This window comes from Thermobia domestica, chromosome 12, assembly GCF_964235325.1.
Source record: "Thermobia domestica chromosome 12, izTheDome1.hap1.1, whole genome shotgun sequence".
NCBI lineage: Eukaryota > Metazoa > Arthropoda > Insecta > Zygentoma > Lepismatidae > Thermobia > Thermobia domestica.
The window spans coordinates 230,567,177-230,592,241 of record NC_137465.1 but is presented as its reverse complement, the minus strand read 5'-3'; the positions used below and the strand labels follow the sequence as shown (position 1 = coordinate 230,592,241).

General features: G+C 35.7%; 1 protein-coding gene and 1 non-coding gene across 2 annotated transcripts; both read right to left on the bottom strand.

The window, feature by feature from the left end:
• Positions 1–1,236: 1,236 nt before the first annotated feature.
• Positions 1,237–12,146, bottom strand: Osi18 (DUF1676 domain-containing protein Osi18). The gene is made up of 3 exons (XM_081732993.1): positions 11,276–12,146; positions 6,117–6,482; positions 1,237–1,438 (listed from the first exon to the last, which is right to left on the bottom strand). Exons 1-2 carry the CDS (start codon positions 11,934–11,936, stop codon positions 6,133–6,135), a joined length of 1,011 nt encoding a protein of 336 aa, XP_081589119.1. The 5' UTR covers positions 11,937–12,146; the 3' UTR covers positions 1,237–1,438; positions 6,117–6,132.
• On the bottom strand, positions 10,025–10,096 carry TRNAQ-CUG (transfer RNA glutamine (anticodon CUG)). The gene has a single exon. It is a non-coding gene; the product is annotated as a tRNA-Gln (tRNA).
• Positions 12,147–25,065: the final 12,919 nt, after the last annotated feature.

The window sequence follows — 25,065 nt, the reverse complement described above, 5'->3', positions numbered from 1 at the left end:
GAATCACCCAGCCTTTGACAGAATTTGATGCAGTATCTTTGCTCAATTCGTTCAGTCATCTTGCGAGAAACACTAAATCCGACGAACACTACCAACAGCACCTCACTTCGCCACCACCAGCTCACGACTGGCACACGCGAACGCGGTGAAAAAATTCAAGCATGCGCATTAAGGTTCCTCCTTCCACCGTGCACGGTGGCGCCGCCTGAGAATCACTACTTTGCGTGGAAAGAATTAAGGTCGGATACTTTTTAGACAGGCCTCGTAAGATTTGCTTTTGTCTACTTTGTATGGTTTGTTTCCTAAGAGAGTTATATCTATCTATATCCATCCCTCTCTCTCTCTCTCTCTCTCTCTCTCTATATATATATATATATATATATATATATATATATATATATATATATATATATATATATATATATATATATATATATATATATATATATGGGGGTATTCGAGCGTTTCCTCAAACCTAGCTTTCAAGGGCGCTCGTCTGGGGGAACAAAATGGGGCGCTCACCTCCCTTTAGAGGAAATTGTGCTTCGGAAGATCAAAAACCCAATAGATTTTTAGAATATTTATTAGCAAAATTTGAGACTACATTTGAAATGTCGTTTATAGTTGGCCCCCTTGGAAAACAAACATGGACGCCCTTGGGTACTTTTTATATTTTTTGGCCACTTTAAATCGATATTACATATTGTTTGTGATAGCATTGTGGGGAAAAGCGGCTGATCCATTTGAAATGAATTTTGGGACATAACACCAACTTCAAACTGCCATTTTATCATATTACTTTAATTACACTTCTTAACCTAACTGGGCATGAGATTTAAAAGTTTATGCCAGAAATAAATTATTTTGCAAGTTTCTGTTGTTACACTTCCTTGAAATGTATATCTTAAGGACAGTGGGAGTACAAATATCTTTTTTACAAACGTATTCTCCCCGTATAAAGTACGGGCATTTTAGCTAGTATAATATATAATGAAGAATAACTTTTGAACTTCAATGTAGCGCACATAAAAATAATCTTCTAAAAATAAAACATCATTTGTTATGAAAAAATGATTTATTTAAAATCACTGTTACATTTATACATAATACATACACAATTGAACATTAGAATGTTATTTTTGCACCAATCAACTTAATAGAAGGTTTGGTAGGGTATTTTTCTTTATTTAAATCTAATTTTATAATTTAACAAAAAAAAAAATACTTCATTCATATGTTACCAATTGCAAAATAATACTGGAAAATTATTTATGTACATTAATCTGTGCAACTGGACTATTTCATGTTCAATAAATAATAAATAAATAAATAACCCTGAATCTTCTTTGAACGTTGAGCAAATTCATGTTCTGAACAAACTCCAATCTTTCACAATTAAAGACTGGCGTTCCTTTGATGTAATAAATAATCTCTCAACCTAAAATTAAAATAAAAACGAAAGTATAGTTTACAGAATCTTGAAATGTATCACATGGTATATTTGTGCAACCGAAGTTTGATTTCAGTGGCACTTTACTTGTATACTGATTGTTCCACTTATACCAGATGGAGCGATGGAACGAGAAAAACAAGAAAAAAAGAAATAGAACGGAAACTGTAGATCTAGATAATTTGCTTTTACTAGCGACATCATGAGGCTCAGTTGGCACCTACGGATGAAGTTAAATTTACATTGAAGGTGAACCACCCGATCGTGACGTAATGTCATACGGTACTAGTTCACTTTGCACACACAACTTTATTGATAAAAAAGTTATTTACTTACGCTATGAAACATAGCTGAGCGAGCGAAGTAGTTAGAAGCCCGACAGGACACGTTTTATTCCACCTTTATCACAATTCACAGCCCACGTGACATTACGTCACGATCGAGTGGTGCAATTTCAATATAAATTTAACCTCACCCTATTCCTACATGACAAAAATTTATCGCTAAAAGTTTTAGTTTGAATCGGCATATCATGAATTGAATGTGAAACGTAGACTGAGTTGAATAGGTATTGGACATATTGTATTGCTATCTAATGCCATAATATATATTAAGGCTTTGGCAACAATATGAAAGAAAAACACGGTCAGATTGGCAAGCTGTCGGTCACAAGAAAATGAAATAAATATATTATTTTTCCTGTATTTGCACGATTACATTTATTACGCCTAACCTTACACATATTTATGATACGAGTGCACAATGATAGTGACGGTTGAGGTATTTTTCTCTTTCAGATACAATTTTCTTCTGTTGTAATAGCTTCTATTTAATTTGAGACTTTATATTCATAACGCACCCATTATTGTAGGTGTGCAAACGAGACGTTTCGAAGCCAAAACTATGTCTTTAAAAGTCTTAGCGACATTACTATACTTAGATATTATGCTTTCACTATGGAATTTGTTCATTGGTTATCCAAAAAAACTCTATATCTGTATTTTTAGAATTTGATTAAGTTTCATTTTCTGAAAAGTCATATTCTCTTCAAAAATGCAGACAAACGTGCTCAAACTGTACACAGTATGTATTGCGTAAAACATTAATAATAATAATAATAATAATGTGATATGTCGTGCTACTAGTGTAAAGTTGGATAGTAGTTAACCAATTGATTGTGTTTTTTTTTCTTCTTCTTCTTTCTTGATCTTTTGACGTGCATCTAAGAAGTAATATTTTCCTCACATAAGCTATTTTTCGGCAGGAAAAATTAGAATAAGTGTCCTTAAATATCATTACGATAAGTACTAATCTTCGTCTTGTATAAACATAATACGTCTCCTACGCTGTTGAAAGATATGATCATGTAACTTAACATCTTACCTATCTCTTTCAATCTCAATCATTAATTTAAACCGTCAAACTAGCTTTTCTTCGACAGCTTGTACATACGCAAAGACAAAACTATGCGTTAAATAAATAATTTACAAAATGATTAATTAGTAAAATGGAGTTTAAAATTTATTCGTCATTACTTATTATTCGTTACACCGAGATACGTGTGCGTTTGTGAAAAGTTTCTTAAACTTTTGTGTGCAAACAATTAATTTTAATGAGAACACTTATTCCAATAAAAATAAATTTTACCTTCAAAGTTCAAACTTACCTTAGGTCTCCAACATCCATAAAATCCAATAAGATGAATACAAAATAAATATATGACAAGGGATGTTTCAGAACTAAGCTATGAAAATCACAATTGTACTACTTCAAATTTCCAATGCTGTTACTTGCTTGATTCACGTGACAAACACACGCTAGATCATTTCGAAACGCTAGATGGCAGTATCACTATTTTAGTACTGTGCATAGTGTACAGTTTCACTGTTATGTAAAATATACTTTAGTGAGACTTTTCATTGTGATGAATGAAACATACAAGTTCCATAAAGAAAAAAGAAAATAGGATCGATTTTCTCAAGATGCAACATTTTGAATACAAACTAATGGTTTGCAGGGAAAAAATCACAATAAATAGTCAACTTTACCTACAATTTGTTTCTAAAGTTTAAATATGGTTAAAGATTATTTTATGATTATGAAAGTTGTCTATCTCGTCTCTAACGCTTTGCTTTAATGTTCTATTAACGCCCAACACTAAAATTACGCTTTAAAAATTTTATAAGATTATACTCTTCCTTTTCATCCTGCGTACAGTGTTAACTAATAAGCAAGTATTGATATAGTAAAATACTTAAGTTATATCAACTATAATTAATTAATTAATTATATAATTACATTCTTGCCTCATTTTATATCGGTTTGCTCAACGTAAAGTAAATTTTTTGCGCTTTGTGATCATCTTTCCTCTCAGCTGTTTTCACAGACGCCCTACCACAATTTTTAAAAATATTTTTAGTTGGATTGCGATCGAAAATTTTCCGTGGACATTTCAATGGGACTCTGTAGTGAATACACTAGTCATTGCTTCCGAGCCGTCGGTCCGCTGTGAGCTGTGTCTCGAAATGTTTACATTTAACAAGTTTAATTTTTGAAAATGAAAATGAAATGATATCTTTGAGTTTGACGTCCCACGATTATGCCGTGTAGACTAGAGGTGACGGTGATTATGGGAATGAATAAAATAATGGAATGAAAAAAGTTCGTCTGCCACCAAGTCTACTTGATGCGAGTAGGAATTGAACCAGGAACCCCACGCACTAGAGGTAAACGCTCTACTACTGAGCCACCGCGGCCTCAAATTTGTTTTTTCAGTCTACCTACCAACCAACATGAGATTACAAATATTAATGCTTCCTTGTCCTAAGCATGTTCATGATCAGTATCATCATTATTCATTTTGAAATGAATAAATTGAAACAATAGAGTTTAAGTCACACTACATAACCGTAGAAATACATAGAAGTACGATTTCAAATATAAATACTCAAATCTAAATATAAGTGTGGCTCTTGTCCTATTTTAAAGTAAATTGAAATAATATGGTTTTTAAATTGCAATTGAATCATTACAACGGTCAAATTGCCTACTCACTAGCAACATCTATTAGCATCAGCTAGGCAGGTACTAGAGCAGGTAGCGTTATTTATTAGCATCAGGCAGGCAAGCGCTAGTGCAGGTAGCGTTATTTATTAGCATTAGGTAGACAAGCGCTAGCGTAGGTAGCAACATCAATTAGCATTAAGCAGACAAGCGCTAGCGTAGATAGCAACATCAATTAGCATTAGGCAGACAAGCGCTAGCGTAGATAGCAACATCTATTAGCATTAGGCAGACAAGCGCTAGCGTAGATAGCAACATCTATTAGCATTAGGCAGGCAAGCGCTAGCGTAGATAGCAACATCTATTAGCATTAGGCAGACAAGGGTTATCGTAGATAGCAACATCAATTAATATTAAGCAGTCAAGCACTAGCGTAGGTAGCAACAACTGTTACCAGAGTTAATAGAGAAGATGGTAACTAATCTTAGAACACTAAATCGATTTAAAAACCGCTTCCTGTTATCTCTTATCGTTTATACTCTGTGCACAACCATATCGAAACCGGAAGTTGTAGTGGATATATATCACTTCCGGTTTTAGTAGAGAGTTAAGGGTGGAGATGAAACGTATTCTTGAGACGTTTAATCGATTGCAGAAAACTGCCTCTCGCTATCTATTACTGATTTGGTCTATAGTGAACAACGTTAAAATGGTTGTTGCTCGCTTTATTTCTAGTACTTCCGGTTTGAATATTATATCCATCTACGAATCCGATTCCTAATTTTTAACCCTCTGCATCCTGATGATTCATCAAATATTTTTTTTTTTTTTTTTTAGATCTTTTGTCTCTCGTACGGGCGAATAAACAGGATAACCCTTAACAGTGCTGGAAAAATAAAGTCACGTTTGCCTACTGGTGGGGTATCTGAAAACCCCACATTAAAATTACACTACAAATCTTGTAGTAATAGTTATATTGCGCGCAATAGTTGCAGATATGGTTACACATAATCAGGACAAACGTACAAATGAAATATACTACTTTCCTTGGAATTACATTAAACAACAAATGTATCTACCTACAACGAGAAAATGTTGCTGAAGAGAGGCCGTGGGGTATTTAAATACCCACCCAACGAATAAACACTATATAAAGGAGTTTTGGTAAAGCAAACACTTTTAAAAATTAAAAAGTAAGCCAGATAAAATTTACAAAATGGTATTAAATTAAGTAATGGCTGTTTCCAAATGTTTTCTTATAGGCTAAAACTCTGTTTGTAAGATTGTAATTATTGATCACTCAACGAGCGGATTTAGGGGGGCGATCGGGGCTTCTCCCCTCCCAGAAGAGGAAACTTTCTTATTTTATATATATATAAATGAAACCCATCCCAAAGTTTGGAGCCCTTAAAAGTAGCAGTATGACAACCCACCGCCCCCCCCCCCAGAAGTCAGTCCTGGATCCGCCCCTGATTCAATGTCTGTACAAAGTAAGTTTTCGAAAACAACGATCACTTCATTTAATAGCATTTTGTGTAATTATTTCATGGCCCACTTACAAAAATTATTAAACTGTTTTCTGTTACTAAGATATTTGCTCTAAAAAATAGTTAAAGTGAGACAATACAAAGCGTAGTGAAAAACCCTTAACACTTTAATTTACCTTTTACATAATGCCGTCATTGTCCTTCCAGTTGCCCTCTGTATGCCAATGGTTGCGCAGACAACGTCCTTGCATACGTACTCTCATATGGACCATAGTCGAAGCTCCCTCTGTCATATGCTACGTGGTCATAGCTGTGAGGTGCGTGATGTTGAGGATAATGAACAACTTCGTAACTAACAACTTTGGGTTTGCTTCCTTTCAAGATAAGCATTGCTCCAGAAAGAACCAGGGACAGAAGCCCCAGAGTGAGAGCCTTCCATGTCTTCAGGGCAATCAGAGCCAATGCCAAAGGAATTAAGGCGGTAGCTTTGAATTTCAGACCAAGGAGGAACGGTATCACCACTTTCTTCATCAAGCCTCTTTCTGGAAATAAACAAATAAATATTAACGAGTTTATACACAAAAAACACAATTATTTTTGGTATTCTATTTAGTCACGAAAAAGTTTTAAGAAATACGGAAGGAACTTGTATATTACCCAGTCAGTGCATTGCTCCGCCCTTCTTTGTATGTTGCCAAGTCCACTCTACAAGATGCAACAGAGACAACATTTGACTTTGTGTATTTTCTTTCTCATTTTGGCACTTTTTTTGGAAGATAATATTATCCCCTTCCCTTAATCTAGTGATTTCATTAATCTTATCGTCTGCTTTTCCATTAGGAAGGTGTACTCACAAAATTGGTTTTATGCTCATTACTGGAAATGCGTAACCAAGATATTGTGTTGCAACAATAGCTTAATACATTCTACGAGGGCTATCCAGAAAGTAGATTACGTTTTGGAATAAAAAATCAACAAAGTATAGGAAACAAATTTTATTATATACAGATGAAAGCCACACACAAATACTACTTTTCGACATAGTCACCATTCAAATTAAGGCATTTATCGTAGCGATGTACGAGCTTGGAAATTCCTTCGTCGAAAAATTCGGCCGCCTGCGACTTCAACCACTTCGTTACCTCTTCTTGCAGCTGTTCGTCGTCATCAAAACGCTGCATAGCCAGCCACTTCTTCATTGCTGGGAATAGGTGGAAGTCGCTCGGTGCCAGGTCGGGACTGTACGGCGGATGAGGAAACAACTCCCACTGAAAAGATTCAAGAACTTCACGCGTGACATTTGCCGTGTGGGGCCGGGCGTTGTCGTGAATCAACAAGATCTTAGAGCTCAACATTCCTCTGCGCTTGTTTTGAATTGCTCTTCTGAGGTTTTGCAGAGTTTGGCAATACCTTTGAGCGTTTATTGTAGTGCCTCTTTCCAGGAAGTCCACCAAAATCACACCTTTTCTGTCCCAAAAAACAGTCGCCATCATCTTCCTTGCCGACATTGTTTGCATGCATTTCTTGGGTTTTTGGGGAGAACCTGTGTGCCCCCACTGCATTGATTGCAATTTCGTTTCACAGTTCACGTGTTTCACCCATGTTTCGTCACCAGTAACGATGCGATCGAGTAAAGAGTCACCATCCTTATTGTAGGCGTCCAAAAAGTGCAACGCTGCAGCCATTCGCTGATTTTTGTGGTCCTCTGTCAAGATTTTTGGAATCCATCTTGCACAAAACTTGTGGTAACCAAGCTTTTCGCTGATGATTTCGTGCAACAAACTTCGCGAAATTTGTGGAAAACTCAAAGAAAGTTCCGTTATTGTGAACTTTCGATTTTCACGGACTTTAACATCGACTTTTTCGACAAGTTCGGCAGTCACTTTGCTGGGTCTCCCACTTCGATCTTCGTCGTGAACATTGGTTCGGCCATTTTTAAATCTTATGACCCACTGTCGCACTCCACCTTCAGTGATAATGTTGTCCCCATACACTTCACACAGCTGCCGATAGATTTCTATCGGTTTACAGTTTTTTGCTGTCAGAAACCTTATTACTGCACGCACCTCGCAGCTCGCGGGATTTTCAATTAACGCAGACATTTCAAACCGTCACAGTATCTTAACGGAGCACAGCACGAACCTCTCACTAGCACGGCTAGATGCCGACTGAGCTGCGCAACGCTCTGACCCCAAGATGGCCGCGCTAGCCCCGCCCCTAGCGGACACAGACGAAAACGTAATCTACTTTCTGGATAGCCCTCGTATATTGGAAATACATTTATACAATTTTTTACATTGTTTCGATCAAGACCTACTTATTGAAAGATGAAATTAGTTCTTAGATATATCAAGATTAGTTCGAATCTTCAATTAATCTCAGTTGTTTACTTCTAAAACACTAGGTACCGTTTCTTTCGTAATTAAATGTGATAAGGTGCTAAAGTCAGATTATGGGAAATTTAGTACCATTCGTGTAAGATCACAAAATATTATATCATCGTCACGTCTTGTTAGTTTGGTAACATTTTAATCTCCATGCATCGGCTCTCCACATCACATTGTTTTGTCTTGCTTTGTTAGCGGAAATTTTTACCTGTTCATTTAAGTAGCTCTCCTATTGCTTCACAATAGTGCTCCAGACCATATATTTGAATAGCGACACACAAAAATAGAGGGAACATCTGCCTATGTTCTTTAAAAACGTTTAGAAAATATAACTATTCACTCAGTTTCTATGTACAGTAGAGCGTCGATTATCCGAACGTCGGTCAACCGAACGACCGCTTAATCGAACTGTATACTCGCTCGCACCTGTTACTCTCCCACCCTACCGTCCATCATCCCCCTCACTCCCAAACCAAGTTTCCCACAGTAGTCGCCGCACTGAGCCACCGCTGGCGGAACATTGCTTCTAATGGGGCCTTCATAAGGCGCTGCTGACCGGCCAAGCCGCCAGTCGCTGTGTTTCAACAATCAGCACACTTCTTTTTATGAATAAATTTACTGTACAGTACTTCTTCTTGGCAAATAAACATGTACAGTTCGATTATCCGAACAAACCAGTTTTCCGAACACCCATGTCCCCCAATTACTTCGGATAATCGACGCTCTACTGTATTTCGGTACCATCCAAAATAAAATAAATAAAAAGTTCAAATTAATTTTGGAGAATGTATTTTAAGAGTTGTTTATTTGATATCAATGAATAGTATTGCTTCTTCTTCTTCTTATAAATCTATATGTTGATGTTTAAAAACTAAGCAAATGAACAAATGTTTTGTAGAAGCAAACTTCTTATTTTCTTGACCCCGAACTTTTAGAAATTTTATTTGAGCTTTATTATCAACACTCATGAATAGCGTTACATCTGGAAGATAACCACAAATATTTCTTGAATCAGAGTGCGAAATTTCCGGAGAGGGAAGAGCAAGGATTCAATTAGAAATCTCGCTTTCCAGTGGGCCACTGCTAACATTTAACTTGTGTCTCATGTAGCTTTCCGAACCTTTAGCCCATTTCAATCAGTTTATCAAAATTAACAGTATATATTCATTAGCATAGGATACTCTATATTGTTTCGAGAGTAATTAGCTAGTTGCTTGAATTTAAGTTCAGTGTCCATTCAGTCCCCGCGGCTATATGAGACGAGAATCTACAGTTTAACGTCAGATCCATATGAGTTACCACCGGGAATCGAACCTTGGTTTTCTGCGCTCCAAAATAATTAAACACTACTTTTCTTTATAGGCAACATTAAGCTTTCAGTCAATTAAGAAATGGTTTTCATAAAATAGAGGACAGTGATTAGTTTGAATGTAGCTCCCCTTTTCACCATCAAGGTTATATATAACAAGGAACTTACTGCTTAAAGTCAGACCTGTATCCAACGTTTCGTGCCTACACTCAAGATCAAAGCTTGCGCTATTTACACAGAAAAAATGCAATGAATTCTTTAAGTTTTACGTCTCATGATTATGCCGGTATGAGAGATGAATGAAATGGTGGAATGAAGAAAATAGGAGTAAACGGGAGAACCCCGAGAAAACCCACGAGCACGGTGTTTGTCCACCATAAAGTCCACATGACGCGAGCTGGGATCGAACCAGGGACCCTAAGCACCAGAGGTGAACGCTCTACCACTGAGCCACCGCGCCCCCCGTTGCTATTTACACAGAAAGCACGTATGTCAATCACTCGGCCGTAAAGGTATACAGATTGATGTACAGAATGAAAAGTATATAACATATTCATTTTTAAAAAAGTTTTATTTATTTATATCTACTTTAGTTTAACTTACCACTATTTCCGAGACTAAGGGAAACGGTGATGATAATGAACGAAATAGTGGAATGAAGAAATCTCTGAGTTAACCCATGCATACAGCTTTTGTCTACCACAAAGCCCAGTTGGCGTGAGGCGAGATCGAACCAGGGACTCCCATGCACCAGAGGTGAGCGCTATACCACTGAGCCATCGCGGTATCCGAAACATATTCGTCTTTAATTAACTAACATAATAATTTGTAGCAGAGAAATCAGGTTCCAGATAGTGCTAGATAACTTTATCATCTCAGTTAAAATCAATGAATTACTTAAGAGCTACAATTAAGAGGCCTTATCACTGCGAAATTAAAATACCGCTAATTTTACAGTAATTATGTGATATCTTCAAATAGATAAAAGATAATCGAAAAGTGGAACAAGACCTCCCTAGACAGTATTATTTTGCGTGAGATACCGTTATGACGACTCATTTATCTGCTTTCAATTTCCAGCCATTTAGAAATCGGCATTTATTTTCGCGTTTCTAAATAACAGCAAACGAAAAGCTACTAGGTGACTCGTGATAACGGTAACTCATGCAAAATAGCATCGTCTAGGGAGGTCTTGATCCACTTTTCGATTATATTTTATCTATTTGAAGATATCACATAATTACTGTAAAATTAGCGGTATTTTAATTTCGCACTGATAGAGACTTAAATTAAATTTGCTTTTTTATGATTATAAGATATCAGATACATCTAGCCTAAGATAGGTTAGTAACTCTATTTCATAAAATACAACAAAGTAAAATACTGTATATTGTTAAGTTAGCAATTCACGATTATTATTATTATTATTATTATTATTATTATTATTATTATTATTATTATTATTATTATTATTATTATTATTTTATCGTTAAGTACGTTCACGAAAACACCACCTCAATCACATGTTATAAGATAAACAGATTTGTTGTTTGAAATTCGACTATAGACTACTCATAAACTTGCAGACTAAAAACATAAAGGATAAATAGAGTAATTAAAGAAAGTATACAAAACTTACCTTCTACCGTTCGACTGTCAGACAGCGGCACTCGAATTTCGCTAGGAATGTTGTTCAGAAGGAACTTTGGCACAAATGGAAGAACCTCACCAGTAACTATCTCCTTCGGGATTCGAACTTTCAAGTCATGAGTAGAGAGAAATCGCTCTACTTTATCCAACACTAACAACCTCACAGCTTCTCTTCTTTCATCTTCATCGTGAGGCAAAGTTTTCTCCAAATATTCGGGAGATTCGTCCAACCCCATAAACGCAGCTTTGCCGTTCTTTACAATCGATAAAGTATCCGTGATATGAATATTGTCCTTCTTGACAGCAGTGCTTAGGAAGCTAAGAACTTTTGGTTTAACACATGCAAGGGAACCTCTTTGTATACACTCGTTGTAAATTCTCTTAAAAAGTTCGGATGCATGTGATGAAGAATGACTACTTCTTGCAGTTTCCATTTCAGCGTCTTCCATGGGTGTTGTGGTAGCTTCCTCCTCTTGTGGTTCAGCCTCTGGTTCTTTGTCGATATCTATGTCGTCTCCCATAGACATCGGCATCTCCGTAGGAGCATATTCTGTCGTAGGATCTTCCATGGTATCCATCATGGTAGTTGGCATTTCCATACAGGCGGCAACTGCAGCCAGAGCAAATAATAAAATTAACCGTGGTCCCATCACGAATGGATGATCTTCAACAAATTCACACTAAAATATATTTAGATATATTTCGTCTTCCAATTATTTAAATTGAATTTTATATTACTGGACCTGCTCTCGTCCAGTTAACACTTCACCCACCAAACCTTGAAATGCGTGCCACGGCCTCAAAGCAAACTTTATATACGACGCATATGTTTAATAGGGTTGCAGCCTGATTGAAGCTCCAAGATTGGACATCCTAATGAATAATACATTCCAGTGGTCACTAACTTTGTTTTAAAAGCTCCAAAGAGCACCATTGTCACCTCATGTACATGTGATTATCAATGAAGAATCAGGTAACGGTAATTCGGAACGGAAATCGACGGACGTGCTTTGAACTTGCGAGAGCGGCAAAGTGAAGGCTTCTTCCAACAGCCATTGCTTACGCATATTGATGACCAGAAGAAAACTGAAAATTACATTGCAATGAGTATTGTGCGTCCTTGAAATCAAACTGAGAACTAGACCAGAATATTATCACGTTTTGGCACAGTGACTTCCATAGATTATAATCGCTTTCGGAGAAGTCAAACGGAAGTTATGACTGGGCTGAACTATAATTTTCATTCCAGCACTCTGTATGAAACAAGCAATAGATATGTTGTCTTAGTTGGAACAGAAAGTAAAATTATCAAATAACTTTTCACTTCAACAGGATTTGTTCTTACTTTTATGCTATTATCATACATACGAAACAAACAAGCAAAATATATTGTTTTCAATTTGATGTGTAGGTATAATCAAACACTTAGAGGTTCTTATATATATATATAGTGTCTTACAACGACCTCATGCATTAAATAAACTGTTCTTTGTTTGAAAAATCGTTTTGTTACCCTAACCATACAAATAAGGTTAAATTTAATCTCTCTTCATTCAAAATAACTCTTCCAACATTAGTAAACCGTACACTGTAAAAAATCGTGTTATTTCAACGACATGCCTGTGTGTTAACACGATTGTGTTAAAATATAACACAAACAGCTGGTTAAAACAACTCAGTCTCCATTTGGAGTTGTGTATCAAATGCCGGTAGTTGAAATGACACACAGCCTGTGTGTTAAATTAACACAAGTGTAGAATTTTCGGTGTTGTTTTCTGCGTGATTGCCAAATATGTTGGGCAAGTAATTATAAAGGCTTATGTACTGAAGCTACAGACAAACACAGTAGAAAGAAATACTTAAACAAATCCAGGTATACGCAAAATTTCAACATGCAAACCGCTCGATGTATTCTGGTTTTTTTTTTTTTTTTTTTTTTTTTTTTTTTTTTTTTTTTTTACATAATGTTTCTGAAGAAATATGTCAACAGCGAGAAACAACACCGTGTTACTTTGTCACTTCTACACTGCACTAGAGCTCACCAGTCAACACCGGGGACTGTGCTTCAAAAATGGCGTTAAACAAGTAGAAACACGATTAAGAGGCAAAGATACTATAAGAATATAGGTAAGAGTTTCCTATCATTCTTTAACAAGATATTGGTGAAGGTTGTGTTTCGCACCATCAAGAAATACTTCACAATAAATGTTGGGGAGGACGACAAAAATTTTTATGAAGATTTTTCTATATGAAGTATTCTGTAGTTTACTATTCTTATTTTAAAATTAGAATCTTTGGTAATTGTAAGCATGCACACCACAAGCTTTTCCAACACAGAAAAATGGTTACATCAACACCGCACACGGAGTTATTTCAACACCGAAATAGGTGTCGTAGTAACACAGAAGTGGAGTCGAACTAACACCAAAAATGGTGTTAATCTGGTTGTCTGACCTTGAATTTTAACACAGGAACTATTGAATTAACACCAAAACGATGTTGCTAGTACGGCTTTGACCTTGAATTCTGACACAGATTTTGTGTTGAAATAATAAGGAAATGATGTTGAAATAACACAGGGACTGTGTTATATTGATACTTGACATGGTGTAATATTAACACTAAATAATTAACACACTGTTTAACTTGCTTCGTGTTGGTGCAACACCGCCACAAGTAACACGCAACATTTTTCCCCACACCTCTGACTCTGACATGGTGTCGAATCAACACCGAAAATACTAACACAGATCCGAATTTAACACCGCTCATCACCGGTTGTGTGTTGAAAACGTAACACACTCCCTGTGTTAAACGCCAACACTGCGGGGTCTGTGATGAATTAACACCGCACAGTGGTAGTCACGCTGGAACCACTGCCCTGTGTTAAATTTGAGTTGAATTGATACAACCATTTTTTACTGTTTATTCTCAATTTGTATTAATTTGTGCATTAAATTCAGGGCCGGATTAAGGGGGAGTTAGGGAGGCTATAGCTCCGAGCCTCCAGGTAGATAGGAGCCTCCACTCTGATCAAAATCTCAACTGGTTATCTAAAAAGAATCATGAAGATACAATTATCATCATAAAATAAAATATGACCAAAAATATGAAATATATTCCCTTAACTTTCCTACCGTACTTTCACAGAAATATATTAGACGAAGTCAGCAGAGGCCACATATTTTTTCTAGCCCCGGGGCCTTCAGATGGATTAATAAACCCCTGATTAAATTGTACATTTTTCAACTTAATCTGTCAGTTGGTTTGAGGTTCAAGGTACTGTACATTTTCAAAACTCAGACGTGGATCCAGAGGTTAAGTCACGGAGAAGATAGAGAAGAGACAAGAGTTGTCCGGGCCCCCGAATGATCTCTAGTTTCTTCCGAATGAGATTCACCTGTTACGTGTTTCATACTCACAGCAAATGGAGAATACTTATAATAGAATATGAACTTTTTTAACGTCAACGCATTAAAATAATTAAAACAACTGAAACTGACAAGCGTTAATTTATTTGTCCATCTTTACAATACTTTTCCTGTGGCAACCCGTAGCGTAGTTGCTGACACTCTCGCCTTTAGTGCGAGTGATCCCGGGTTGGATTTCCGGTGAGGACACTAAGTTGAAAATGTGTAACAGTTTTTTCAGGTCAGTCATATTAAGTGAGGTTTTCCTGGGTTTTCTTCATTCAGATCAGGCAAATACCGGGATTGTACCTTAACATACAGGTCCAAGGCCACTTCTTTCCTTCCCCTTTCCTCATAGTACTTGCTGAGGGATGCCATCTCTCATACGTGACGAGCCAAGACCATAGATGCCGGTAATGCCCTAAAATACACAATGGCCACTGTTTATATTTTGAGCCTTGGCAACACTGATTGTAGTTAGACGACATTTTTTTTGTTTGCATACAAACGTTTGACATTGTTGACCATAACGTACTTCACATATTTTGTCAATTTATTGCTTTGTTTGTGTTGTTTACGAAGATTGCGTGACAAAAGAAAAATGGAATTAACTCGTGAAAATTTTCGTGCGATGATTTATTACGATTTTCGATGTGGATTATCGAGACAAGAGTGCAACGATCAACTTACTTCCACATTTGGCGATGAAGCCCCAACCTTTGCCACTGTGAAACGCTGGTATAACGATTTTACTCGTGGCCGCCATTCGCTCACTGACGAAATTCGCGAAGGTCATCCAAAATCAGTTGTTAATCAAGAAAACATTGATGCTGTGCAAAACTTAATACTGCAAAATCGTCATGTGACATACTGTGAGATTGATTCAACCCTAGGCATTAGTTCCACCAGCATATATAAAATATTACATGATCATTTACCTGTGAGAAAGGTTTGTTCTCGTAGGATCCCACATAATTTGACAAAGACTCAAAAAGAAGCTCTCGTCGATTGGTGCACACAAATGCTCAATAAATACAATGGCGGTGCTTCAAAAGACGTATAAAAGATTGTAACAGGTGACGAATCATGGATATATGCATATGAGCCGGAACATAAACAGCAGTCGACTGTATGGGTGTTTCAAGATGAACCAAATCCAACAACAGTTGTTCGCGTTGAAGCACGTCGAAACAAGTGGTCGCCTGTTTTTTTCGGCAAAACTGGTCATGTGGCAACTGTGTCCTTGGAGGAACGTAGAACGGTCAGATCTGAATGGTACACAACAATTTGTTTGCCGGTGGTTTTCGGTCAAATACGGAAAACAAACAAGAGCCGTCGGATTATTCTTCATCAAGACAATGCGAGCTCTCACACATCTCGTCTAACAACGGACTATTTAAACACTCAAAAACTAGAATTGACGGGTCATCCGCCATACAGTCCTGATTTGGCACGCAATGACTTCTTCTTGTTCCCGAATGTCAAGAATAAATTGCGTGGACAACGATTTTCGTCGGCGGAAGAAGCCGTTGATGCGTTCAAAAACCGTATTATGGAGGTGTCTCAAGAAGATTGGAAAAAATGTTTTGACAAATGATTCGAACGAATGTAAAAGTGTATTGATCATAAAGAAGAATATTTCGAAAAACAATAAATTAATTTTCAATGACAAATTACTGTTTTTTCATTGTTAGGCTCAAAATAAATAGTGGCCCTCGTATATATTACAGTGGTCGTTATTTTTCGGCTTCCGAGTTTTTTCAGTCTCATCTCTTAAGGTAATCCAAGAGTAAACTTAGCTCAATTGGATTACCTTGTGTGTTGAATTATGTATTTGTATGTATATACATTACTAAAGACGTTATAGGTAATATTCCGATATGTTTTCATTGCTTGCATATTTGTGTTCCAAAGTAACATAACACATTACTAACGTAAATTTCGCAATATGTGGATTCCTTCGCTTTCGGACATTTCTATAATTGCGAGTGATGAGTTAGAATATTTACTTTAGAAACCTCATTTACTGTACTTAGTAGCTATCTTATGAGTGAATTCGTGCATAACATTTCGACTTTCAATAATGTATTTGTATGTAAATACGCATTTCACAGATAAGAACATAAGATATTTAGATTATTTACGCACTAGTCTATTAAAAAATTTTACAAATTTGTTCTGTAAATTTTACAAATCTGTGGATCCGTATAGCTATAAAGAAAAAGTTATATATATATATATATATATATATATATATATATATATATATATATATATATATATATATATATATATATATATATATATATATATATGTATGTATGAATGTATGTATATATAACTTTTCTTTATAGCTACGAGGCATTCCTAGGGATGTAAAATACCCGTGTATTTACCCAAAATGGGTATTTTAGTGGGTATTTTATGTTTCAATTAGCAATAAATGGATTTTATCGTTGTCAATGAAAAATATAATGGTCATTTGTATCACCTGCAACAGGAGCACTAAATAACCATCTAGTAATTAAAGAATGAATTTGATATTTATTAAGTAATACAGTCGGATTTCCTACCTATTCACCATAATTTTCTTTCTACTTTAAAAACGGGAAAGCTGGAATACTTGTTTGCTCATTGTTATTGACAAGCTTATAATCAATAACCCACGTCTCTGACTTTAGTGAATCCTCACATCCAACATGTACTTATAAGATCTGAAGTTAGAGCAGTATAGGAATTACTGTTTCTTACTTCATGAGCGAAGTGTTTGCATGCTGGATTTCACACCTCCAACTCAGACCCCTAACCATAACATTAAAACAGGGGGAGGGCAAGATAATTTTGGGCTTTTCTAACTTGAAATAAAATATTTCAGTATTACGTCACGTCCCACGATTATTCCCTGTAAGCTTAAGAAAACGGTGACATTGAGAATGAATGAAATGCTGGGATGAAGTAAGTGGAAGGAATCTAGAGAACCACGAGAAAGTCCACACACACGGTGTTTCTGTGCCACAAAGCCCACTTGGCACCAGCTGGGATCGAATCAGAGTCCTCACACACCAAAGGTGAAAGCTATGCTACTGAGTCACAGCGGCCACAGTGCTAGGTCGAGTTCACTTTACTAGTAAAGTTTCTTAGTTCATAAATGTTACGATTATGAAATAAATTTTCCTTAGTGAGCTGCATAAAAACAAAAACCTTTGAAATGCATTAAACAATTAGCGCGAACTTATATTAATAATTTCTGTAAATTTATAACTGATTACATAATGAACCCGTAATTTTATTGGGTGAATGTAAAATACACTCCCAGCAAAAAACAAAACTATGTCATGAAAAGAAAGAAAGAAAAAAGGAAATAGCGTTACAACCAGATTAGTAAGTAATTGAAATACATTTCAGACGTGGATTTCGGAAAATAAAAATTACTAAATCCATCCTTCCTTCAGCAGTGCGCAGAATCGATGTCTAGTGAATGAACACCTCCATGATAACAGGCAGAAATCGGTGTTAAGTCAATAAGAAGAGAAAGCTAAATAAACTCATATTAAAAGTTATATCAGTGTGTAAATAGGGATACGCACCAAGGGTGCCCATGTTGTGGTTTCCAAGGGGTGCAAGTATAAGCGATATTTCAAATATAGTTTCAAATTTTGCTGTAACTAATGTAAAAATTCTATTGGGTTTTCGATATTCCCAAGTACAATTTCCTATAGGGGGCAAGCGCCCCACCTTGCCCCCACTGATGGCCGCCCTTGATACGCACCAAAGCTCGGAAACTTAATACACTCTTACTCCTATATAGTCAGCATGTACTAAACAATCGTTCAGCTTTCGTTTGAGAAGATGGAAATCCCAGGCTCCTGAACAACTATGTTACTAGAGTAAAGTGAGGAATGTATTTATCTTACAGTGAACTGCTTTGATGCCAAGTGGCCTAACTCCAAAATTGAAATTTTCCAGGAGTGAAAGTTGAAGTGCAATATCTCATTAAAAAATCCATATTTCTTTTATGTTGGGAACCAAAACCATAACTACTGTATGTAGTTTATTGTTTTTTCATTTAGTGTTTACAAAAATCCTTTTAAAAAATAGCCCTACCTATCTATAGAAGTGAAACGTATCTAACTGTACTAGTTCTTGGCATCCAAGCAGTTCATTTATTGTAATATACTATGTAAAATAGTCTCGTATTATAATATATATACAACAAATGTTACATTATATATTATCCATAACTCGGGATATGCTGCAACACATTAAAGCCTCAAAATAGTTGGGAAAGCGAATAATCCAGAAGTTATGTAGCCCTATTGCGTTCATGGGAATGGGAACGAAAACAATAATTATATATATGCTAATAGGGATGCGGACGATTCGAAACATGTCTCGAATCTCGACTCGACTCGACTCTTCTGGGGGGCGGACATAATATTGAGGTCTCAAATATTCAATAATAATAATAATAATAATAATAATAATAATAATAATAATAATAATAATAATAATAATAATAATAATAATAATAATAATAATAATAATGGTATTAAAAGTTTGAAAGTTGCCCTAAAATTTGGCAAAACTTACTTAAAAGTAGGGATTTCGGGAAAGGGCTTCAATACCTTCAAGACACATCTCTACAACTACCCAAATTTTGAACGAAAGCGTTCCACTCAAGTTTCATGTCGAAAGTATTCTACTGTATGTTTTAAGGAAAATAACTGTAGTAAAAATAACTGAATATCACTCAACAATAAGGCATATAATAAACTAGGATATGCAGAGGTAATTATAAAAGCTTTGCTACAAAAATACCTACACAGACCATAATTCAATGAGCTCTGAAATACAAAGTAACAAAATAGGCTATAAGATTCAGTCTACAGAGCAATTGCTACTTAAAGAATAGACATACACTATTTCGAAAATCGAGACAAGACGAAAAATGTTTACGATACTTTTCATCTCGTCTCGATTTTCATTTCCAAAGCGAGACGATAATTTGAGTTAGCCTTGTTCCGTCTCGAATTTAAAATGTTAATTCTCATGTTATTTTGTTTGTTTTAGAAACAAGATGAGAAATTCCTCTTCTCGTGGGCAACATTAAACAAAACCGAAATATTCTTGCCAAATGTCACGTTCCTGCTTGTAACGATATAAACTGAGCGATAATTAGCTCCTAGCTTTTAATCTTTTACATGATAATAATAATAATAATTAGTTAATTATTATACTATTATTATTCCTGAAGATTTGATAGTTCAAGTATTGACATCCGAGTATCCAAATATCTTAAGATAATAAAACATGTGTCATCGCCACCAAAAATTCTAAAGTAAGAAAGAAAAATACTTCCTCGACGGAGACTCAATCCAAGAAATCGAACATTAGTAGTCGAGCGCCTTGACCACTGAACCACGATTACTATGCGGTAAATGATTCGTCTTTAGTGTGGTTACGTTAAATTTCTTTGCCTCCGCTTGGAAAGTTCACTATGTTACTTTCTTCATTTCAAAACCTCTTTCGTATTTCTTTTATCATGATATAAATCAATTATCTTCGGCATAGTTTATATTAATAACTTGAGTTGTTCTTAAACCTTTGGTTTAGAAGTTTGTATCTTCTCCACACCAAACTACAGATATGACAGATTTAATTCTCATACTCTGCATTTGTTTCAAAGCAGTCGCCATTACCTGATCAATGATTTATGTCCACCACGATACATCACATACGGTATTATGATACGAGACTATTTTATATGCACTCTTCGCGAGTTTAAACGAAGCAGAACTCTAAAAATATTTTCTCCTGAGACTGATGTCCTACTGATACTAGCGACCAGTGGCGTAGGGAAGGGAGGGCCCAGAGGTTCCCCCTCCAAAGATGTCCGACAATGTACTTTGGTACTTTGATGTTTGTAATTTTTTATATATTTTTATGTTTACATATTTTTTGTTTGTAATTTCTCTACATGTACCTATAACAGCACTTCTCCCCCCCCCCCCTCCAAACACACATCCTGGCTACGCTACTGCTAGCGATGAATTTCTACCCTCAACTTCCAGAGGATATCTGGTTTGTTGTCTCAGGAACTAAAATACGTGAATTTTCTGTTCGTATGATATATCAAGCGTTAGCTCATAAACGAGCTGGTGCTTTGATTGGATTGCATTCTCTCTCTGGGAGATCATTTTATGGTAAAGTGAATACAAGTTTCTTTAATAATTTTATAGACGCTGATGAGACACTACTTGACCCTTTGTCAACACTGGGAAAAGATACTTTTAATGAAAAAATGTTCCGAGTCCTGGAAGCATTTATACGCTCTGTATACTTAAGAATCCCGAAGATAACATCCCTAAAAGAACTGCGGTAGTGGTTTTTTACTGAAAGCAAGTCGATGGATCATGCATGCCTCCAACACAATATACTCTGCGTCTGGCCATAAAAAAAGAGCACATTTTCAAGCCCTAATATAATGTAAAGGACATATTGCGAATCCTGAACTACCTACAGTGACTGTCTGGGGTTGGACTGTTAATGGGAAAGAGTAATACGAGCCAATAATGTGTGATTTTCTTAGTGGTCCTAAAGAGCTTCTCTCAGCAATGAATTTGAATCATGGTTACGAGATGAGTACCTCGAAGCGGACTACGCAGACAGGGAATCTGTTACTAGGATAGAACCAGTAGACTCTTGTGAAACAAGAAATTACTTAGCACTGTCATTAAGGGAAAGCCTTAGTTATATGACTTCTTATTCTATTCTTTCGTGAACCAGTCCGTCCGTCTTTCGACCTGCTGACGATCGGTTGAACAGCTTAAACTCTCTGTGACGTGAAGGAACGGAAATCAGGAAGTGTTTGTATGTTTCCTTTGTTCCCCTTTTAACCATCTTATTTTTTCTTAGTGCGTTCTTAACGTGGTGTCAGAGTGTAGTGAAGTGTATATTAAAACATTAAGAAGAATTAATGTTGTAAAGATTAAAGTAAGGACAACTTCGGATTTTGGAAGTGTCTGGATGACTGCTTTGTGAATTCACACCAGAAGAAGAGTATCCTTTATTTTTCAGTAACTGAATATAATAAGAAAACACATGACTGGAGTTCTTATTCCATGATAATTAAAACATATTTCTAAAATACTTATGAACATCTACAGAATTAACATTAATATGGATCACATAATATAATAAATAGTAGAAATAGGTGTAATGATAATTTTTTTAAAAATATTAATTGCTTCTCTTGAGTGAAATATTAGATTTTGTGTACTGTTCTTTTCTTTATGTTTTATATAACAACGATTTTGGAAATTAAAAAATTGTATTTCATGCTCCTTTTATAAATTTAGCTATTTGGATAAATAGATAATTTAAAAAAATATTATTTTGTCAAACAAAATATTTTTCTCTTAGGAAAAATCCCTTTTTTTGAAATTTTTAGCCAAAACTACTACATTTACGTAAAAGATGTTAATAACATAATGTGTAGAACGTACTTAGATCTTTCTTAAAAAAAAAAAAAATAAAATCGAATGATTACGAGCGAAGTTATCAGAAGTTAAGCGAACGATGACTCATCATTTCCCCCCTCCCCCTCCCAGTCGTGGGTCTGATATGTCCACCATCACTTTTCTCATTCCTTACCTTATAAGGAACAAAATGATACCATCCACAATACTCTACCATTAAATTGCACACGGGATGAAAACAGTGACCACTAGAAAACTGACTAAAATTTACAAAGCGGGTTTTCTTTTAATATTTATCTATTGCAAGTATTGTTTGATTTGAATTTCAACTATGATCGTAAGGCACTTTTATTTTTTTAATATATAAAATATAGTTATTGACTTAGTATTGAATTAAAGGCGTATACCTAGTTATAACTCATTGAAATGTAGGTGGGCGGTTTAAGTAGTTATAAACCTTACGTTTGCCTAGAATCTCCGAGTCAGATGGAACTTCTTAAAACAACTTTTAAAGTTTTCAAGAAAGAAAAAAAAATCGTATTTCCCACTCATTGAGGACGCTTCAATCATCACGCTCATCAAAAGGTGTGACGCTCTGCATAAATTATTGGCACACGCGAACCAATTGTTCTTCTGGATGAATGTCAACTGGGTTTTTGAAAAGAAAATCACGAGGTCATTAGGTCGCCACCATACAGCGACAAGAAGGAAGTGTCAAAGGAATGTGTCTCATCTCATTCACCGTCACAAGAAGAGGAAACGCCCTTACTTCAAGAGGATTCTCACTCACGAAAGCGGTTCAATGGAAATCATCATCTTAGAAAGAAATATTTAAAAAAAAAAAAAAAAAAAGTCTTATACATGTCACAGTATAGTGAATTCATCATTCCCAGTTAAAGATCCTGAATTTTTCGTGAAGATCTTTCTTCAGAAAATGTAATGTAAGATTAACAAGTAGCTCTGTCACTTGTACACCAATGAATAGGTCTGGCTTGTATGGTGTGATTTTTTCTCAATTAATTTTGAAACCGGAAGTAGTAGTAGATTTCTATTGCTTCCGGTTTTGGTTCTGAGATTAGAGATGAGTTATAATCCTGGGACGTTTAATTGATTGCAGAAATCCACTTCTTGCCAATTATTATTAGTTTTTGCTCTTTTGAGATCAACGTCAAAACCGGAAGTAGTTGATTTCTGCCACTTCCGGGTTGAATAGAGGTTTAAGAGAGAAGATAGTTCCTATATATATTATTAGAATGCTAAATCGATTCCAGAAACTCGGCTTCACGCTATATCTTGTAGTGTTTGCTCTTTATAGATCAATATTGAAGCCACAAGTCGCACTGCATTTTTATTACTTCCAGTTTCAGCAGAGAATCAAGGATGGAGACGAAATAGAAATAACACAGTCTCTGAGCAAAGGACAAGGTTTTTTTTATTAATATATTTTATTAATATTAATATATTAAAGTAAGAGTTTCGCCAAATAATTAAGCCTTTATCTTCATCAGAGACATCAGATATGTGCCCGATGGAACCCAAGATTTAGCTACTTGCCCAAACTGTTACATATCGATATTTCAATAACAATATGCTTTACTCAGAAGCTGTGTCACTTCCATTTTGAACGACTAAAGCAAAGCTCAGATGAATCAAATCGATGGTTGAGCGCCAAAAAGGCGTAACTGCAATTTTATTAGTTTAGAGGCTTAAGTGATATGTGCCTCTCTGGCACAGAACCAAATGCTAATAACTCAGTTGTACCTTTATATCATTTTCGAATAACGTTCCAAGGATTTTCATTAAGGCGTCTTGGCACAAGAAAATTCAATCCATTATACATGTCCTCATAGCATTAACTCAAAATATGAAAATTCGACAGTTACGCCCTTTTGGCGCTCAACCATCGAAATAGTTTCAAAACATGAAATACTTTCTTAGGACCCTTAATCGAATGCAAAAAACCGCTTCTCGCTATTACCGTTTTACTCTATAATGACCAATTACCAAATGAAGCCGGAAGTTGATGATTTCTACCACTTCTGGTTTGAATATCACTTCCATCAATGAACTCCTAAACCAAACTCTTTACAAATTAGTTAGTGTTTAACATCCCTTTGCAACACCGAGTGCAATATCTTCATAGTGCAATTGTATTATCTTTCCTTTTAATATAATAATTATTGCAGAACTTTGTAAGAAATATCAATGACACTACTTACAGATTACTTTTCCTTCGAACCGTTCGGAGATCATTTTGCTTCAATCGAAAATATTGTAGTAGGAAAATACGACTACAACTATATATCAATTAAATTTAGCACTGTGTTCATTGGTACTCTACATAACATGTTTTACGGGCTCGCTTGATTAAATTTTGACGATCTCTTATGAGAAAAACATATAGCTTATCTTTTATGTAATTCCCGCGCATTTATATTCTTACAGACCTTGTAGTTATCTTTCAGTGTAATATTTTGACATATACACTCGCAGACTTCAAGGGAAAAAGAAAATAACAGGTTTATGAAAAAGAGGAAAAAGCAGAATCGTGTTTGTTAGAATTATATTTTAAAAGGGATGATTATGAAGGGAAATGCTAGTGAAAATAAAAGTTTAATGATTTACCATCGGAGATCGTACCAGGGACTACGTGCACCAAAGTTGCACGCGCTAGCCGCTAGACTAGCAGGAAGGGCTAGAATTAGTTAACACCCTCATACAAATTCTACATGTGAATGACAATGTTTCATCTTTCCCTGGTTTGCTTAGGTCAATACCGGGTCACGGGTCTGACTACTTCCAAATTCACGAAATGTGTAACCAGTTTCGTCACTACGGTGTCTTTTCAATGTAGAAACCGGAAACAGTTGATTTCTACGATACGATGGAGA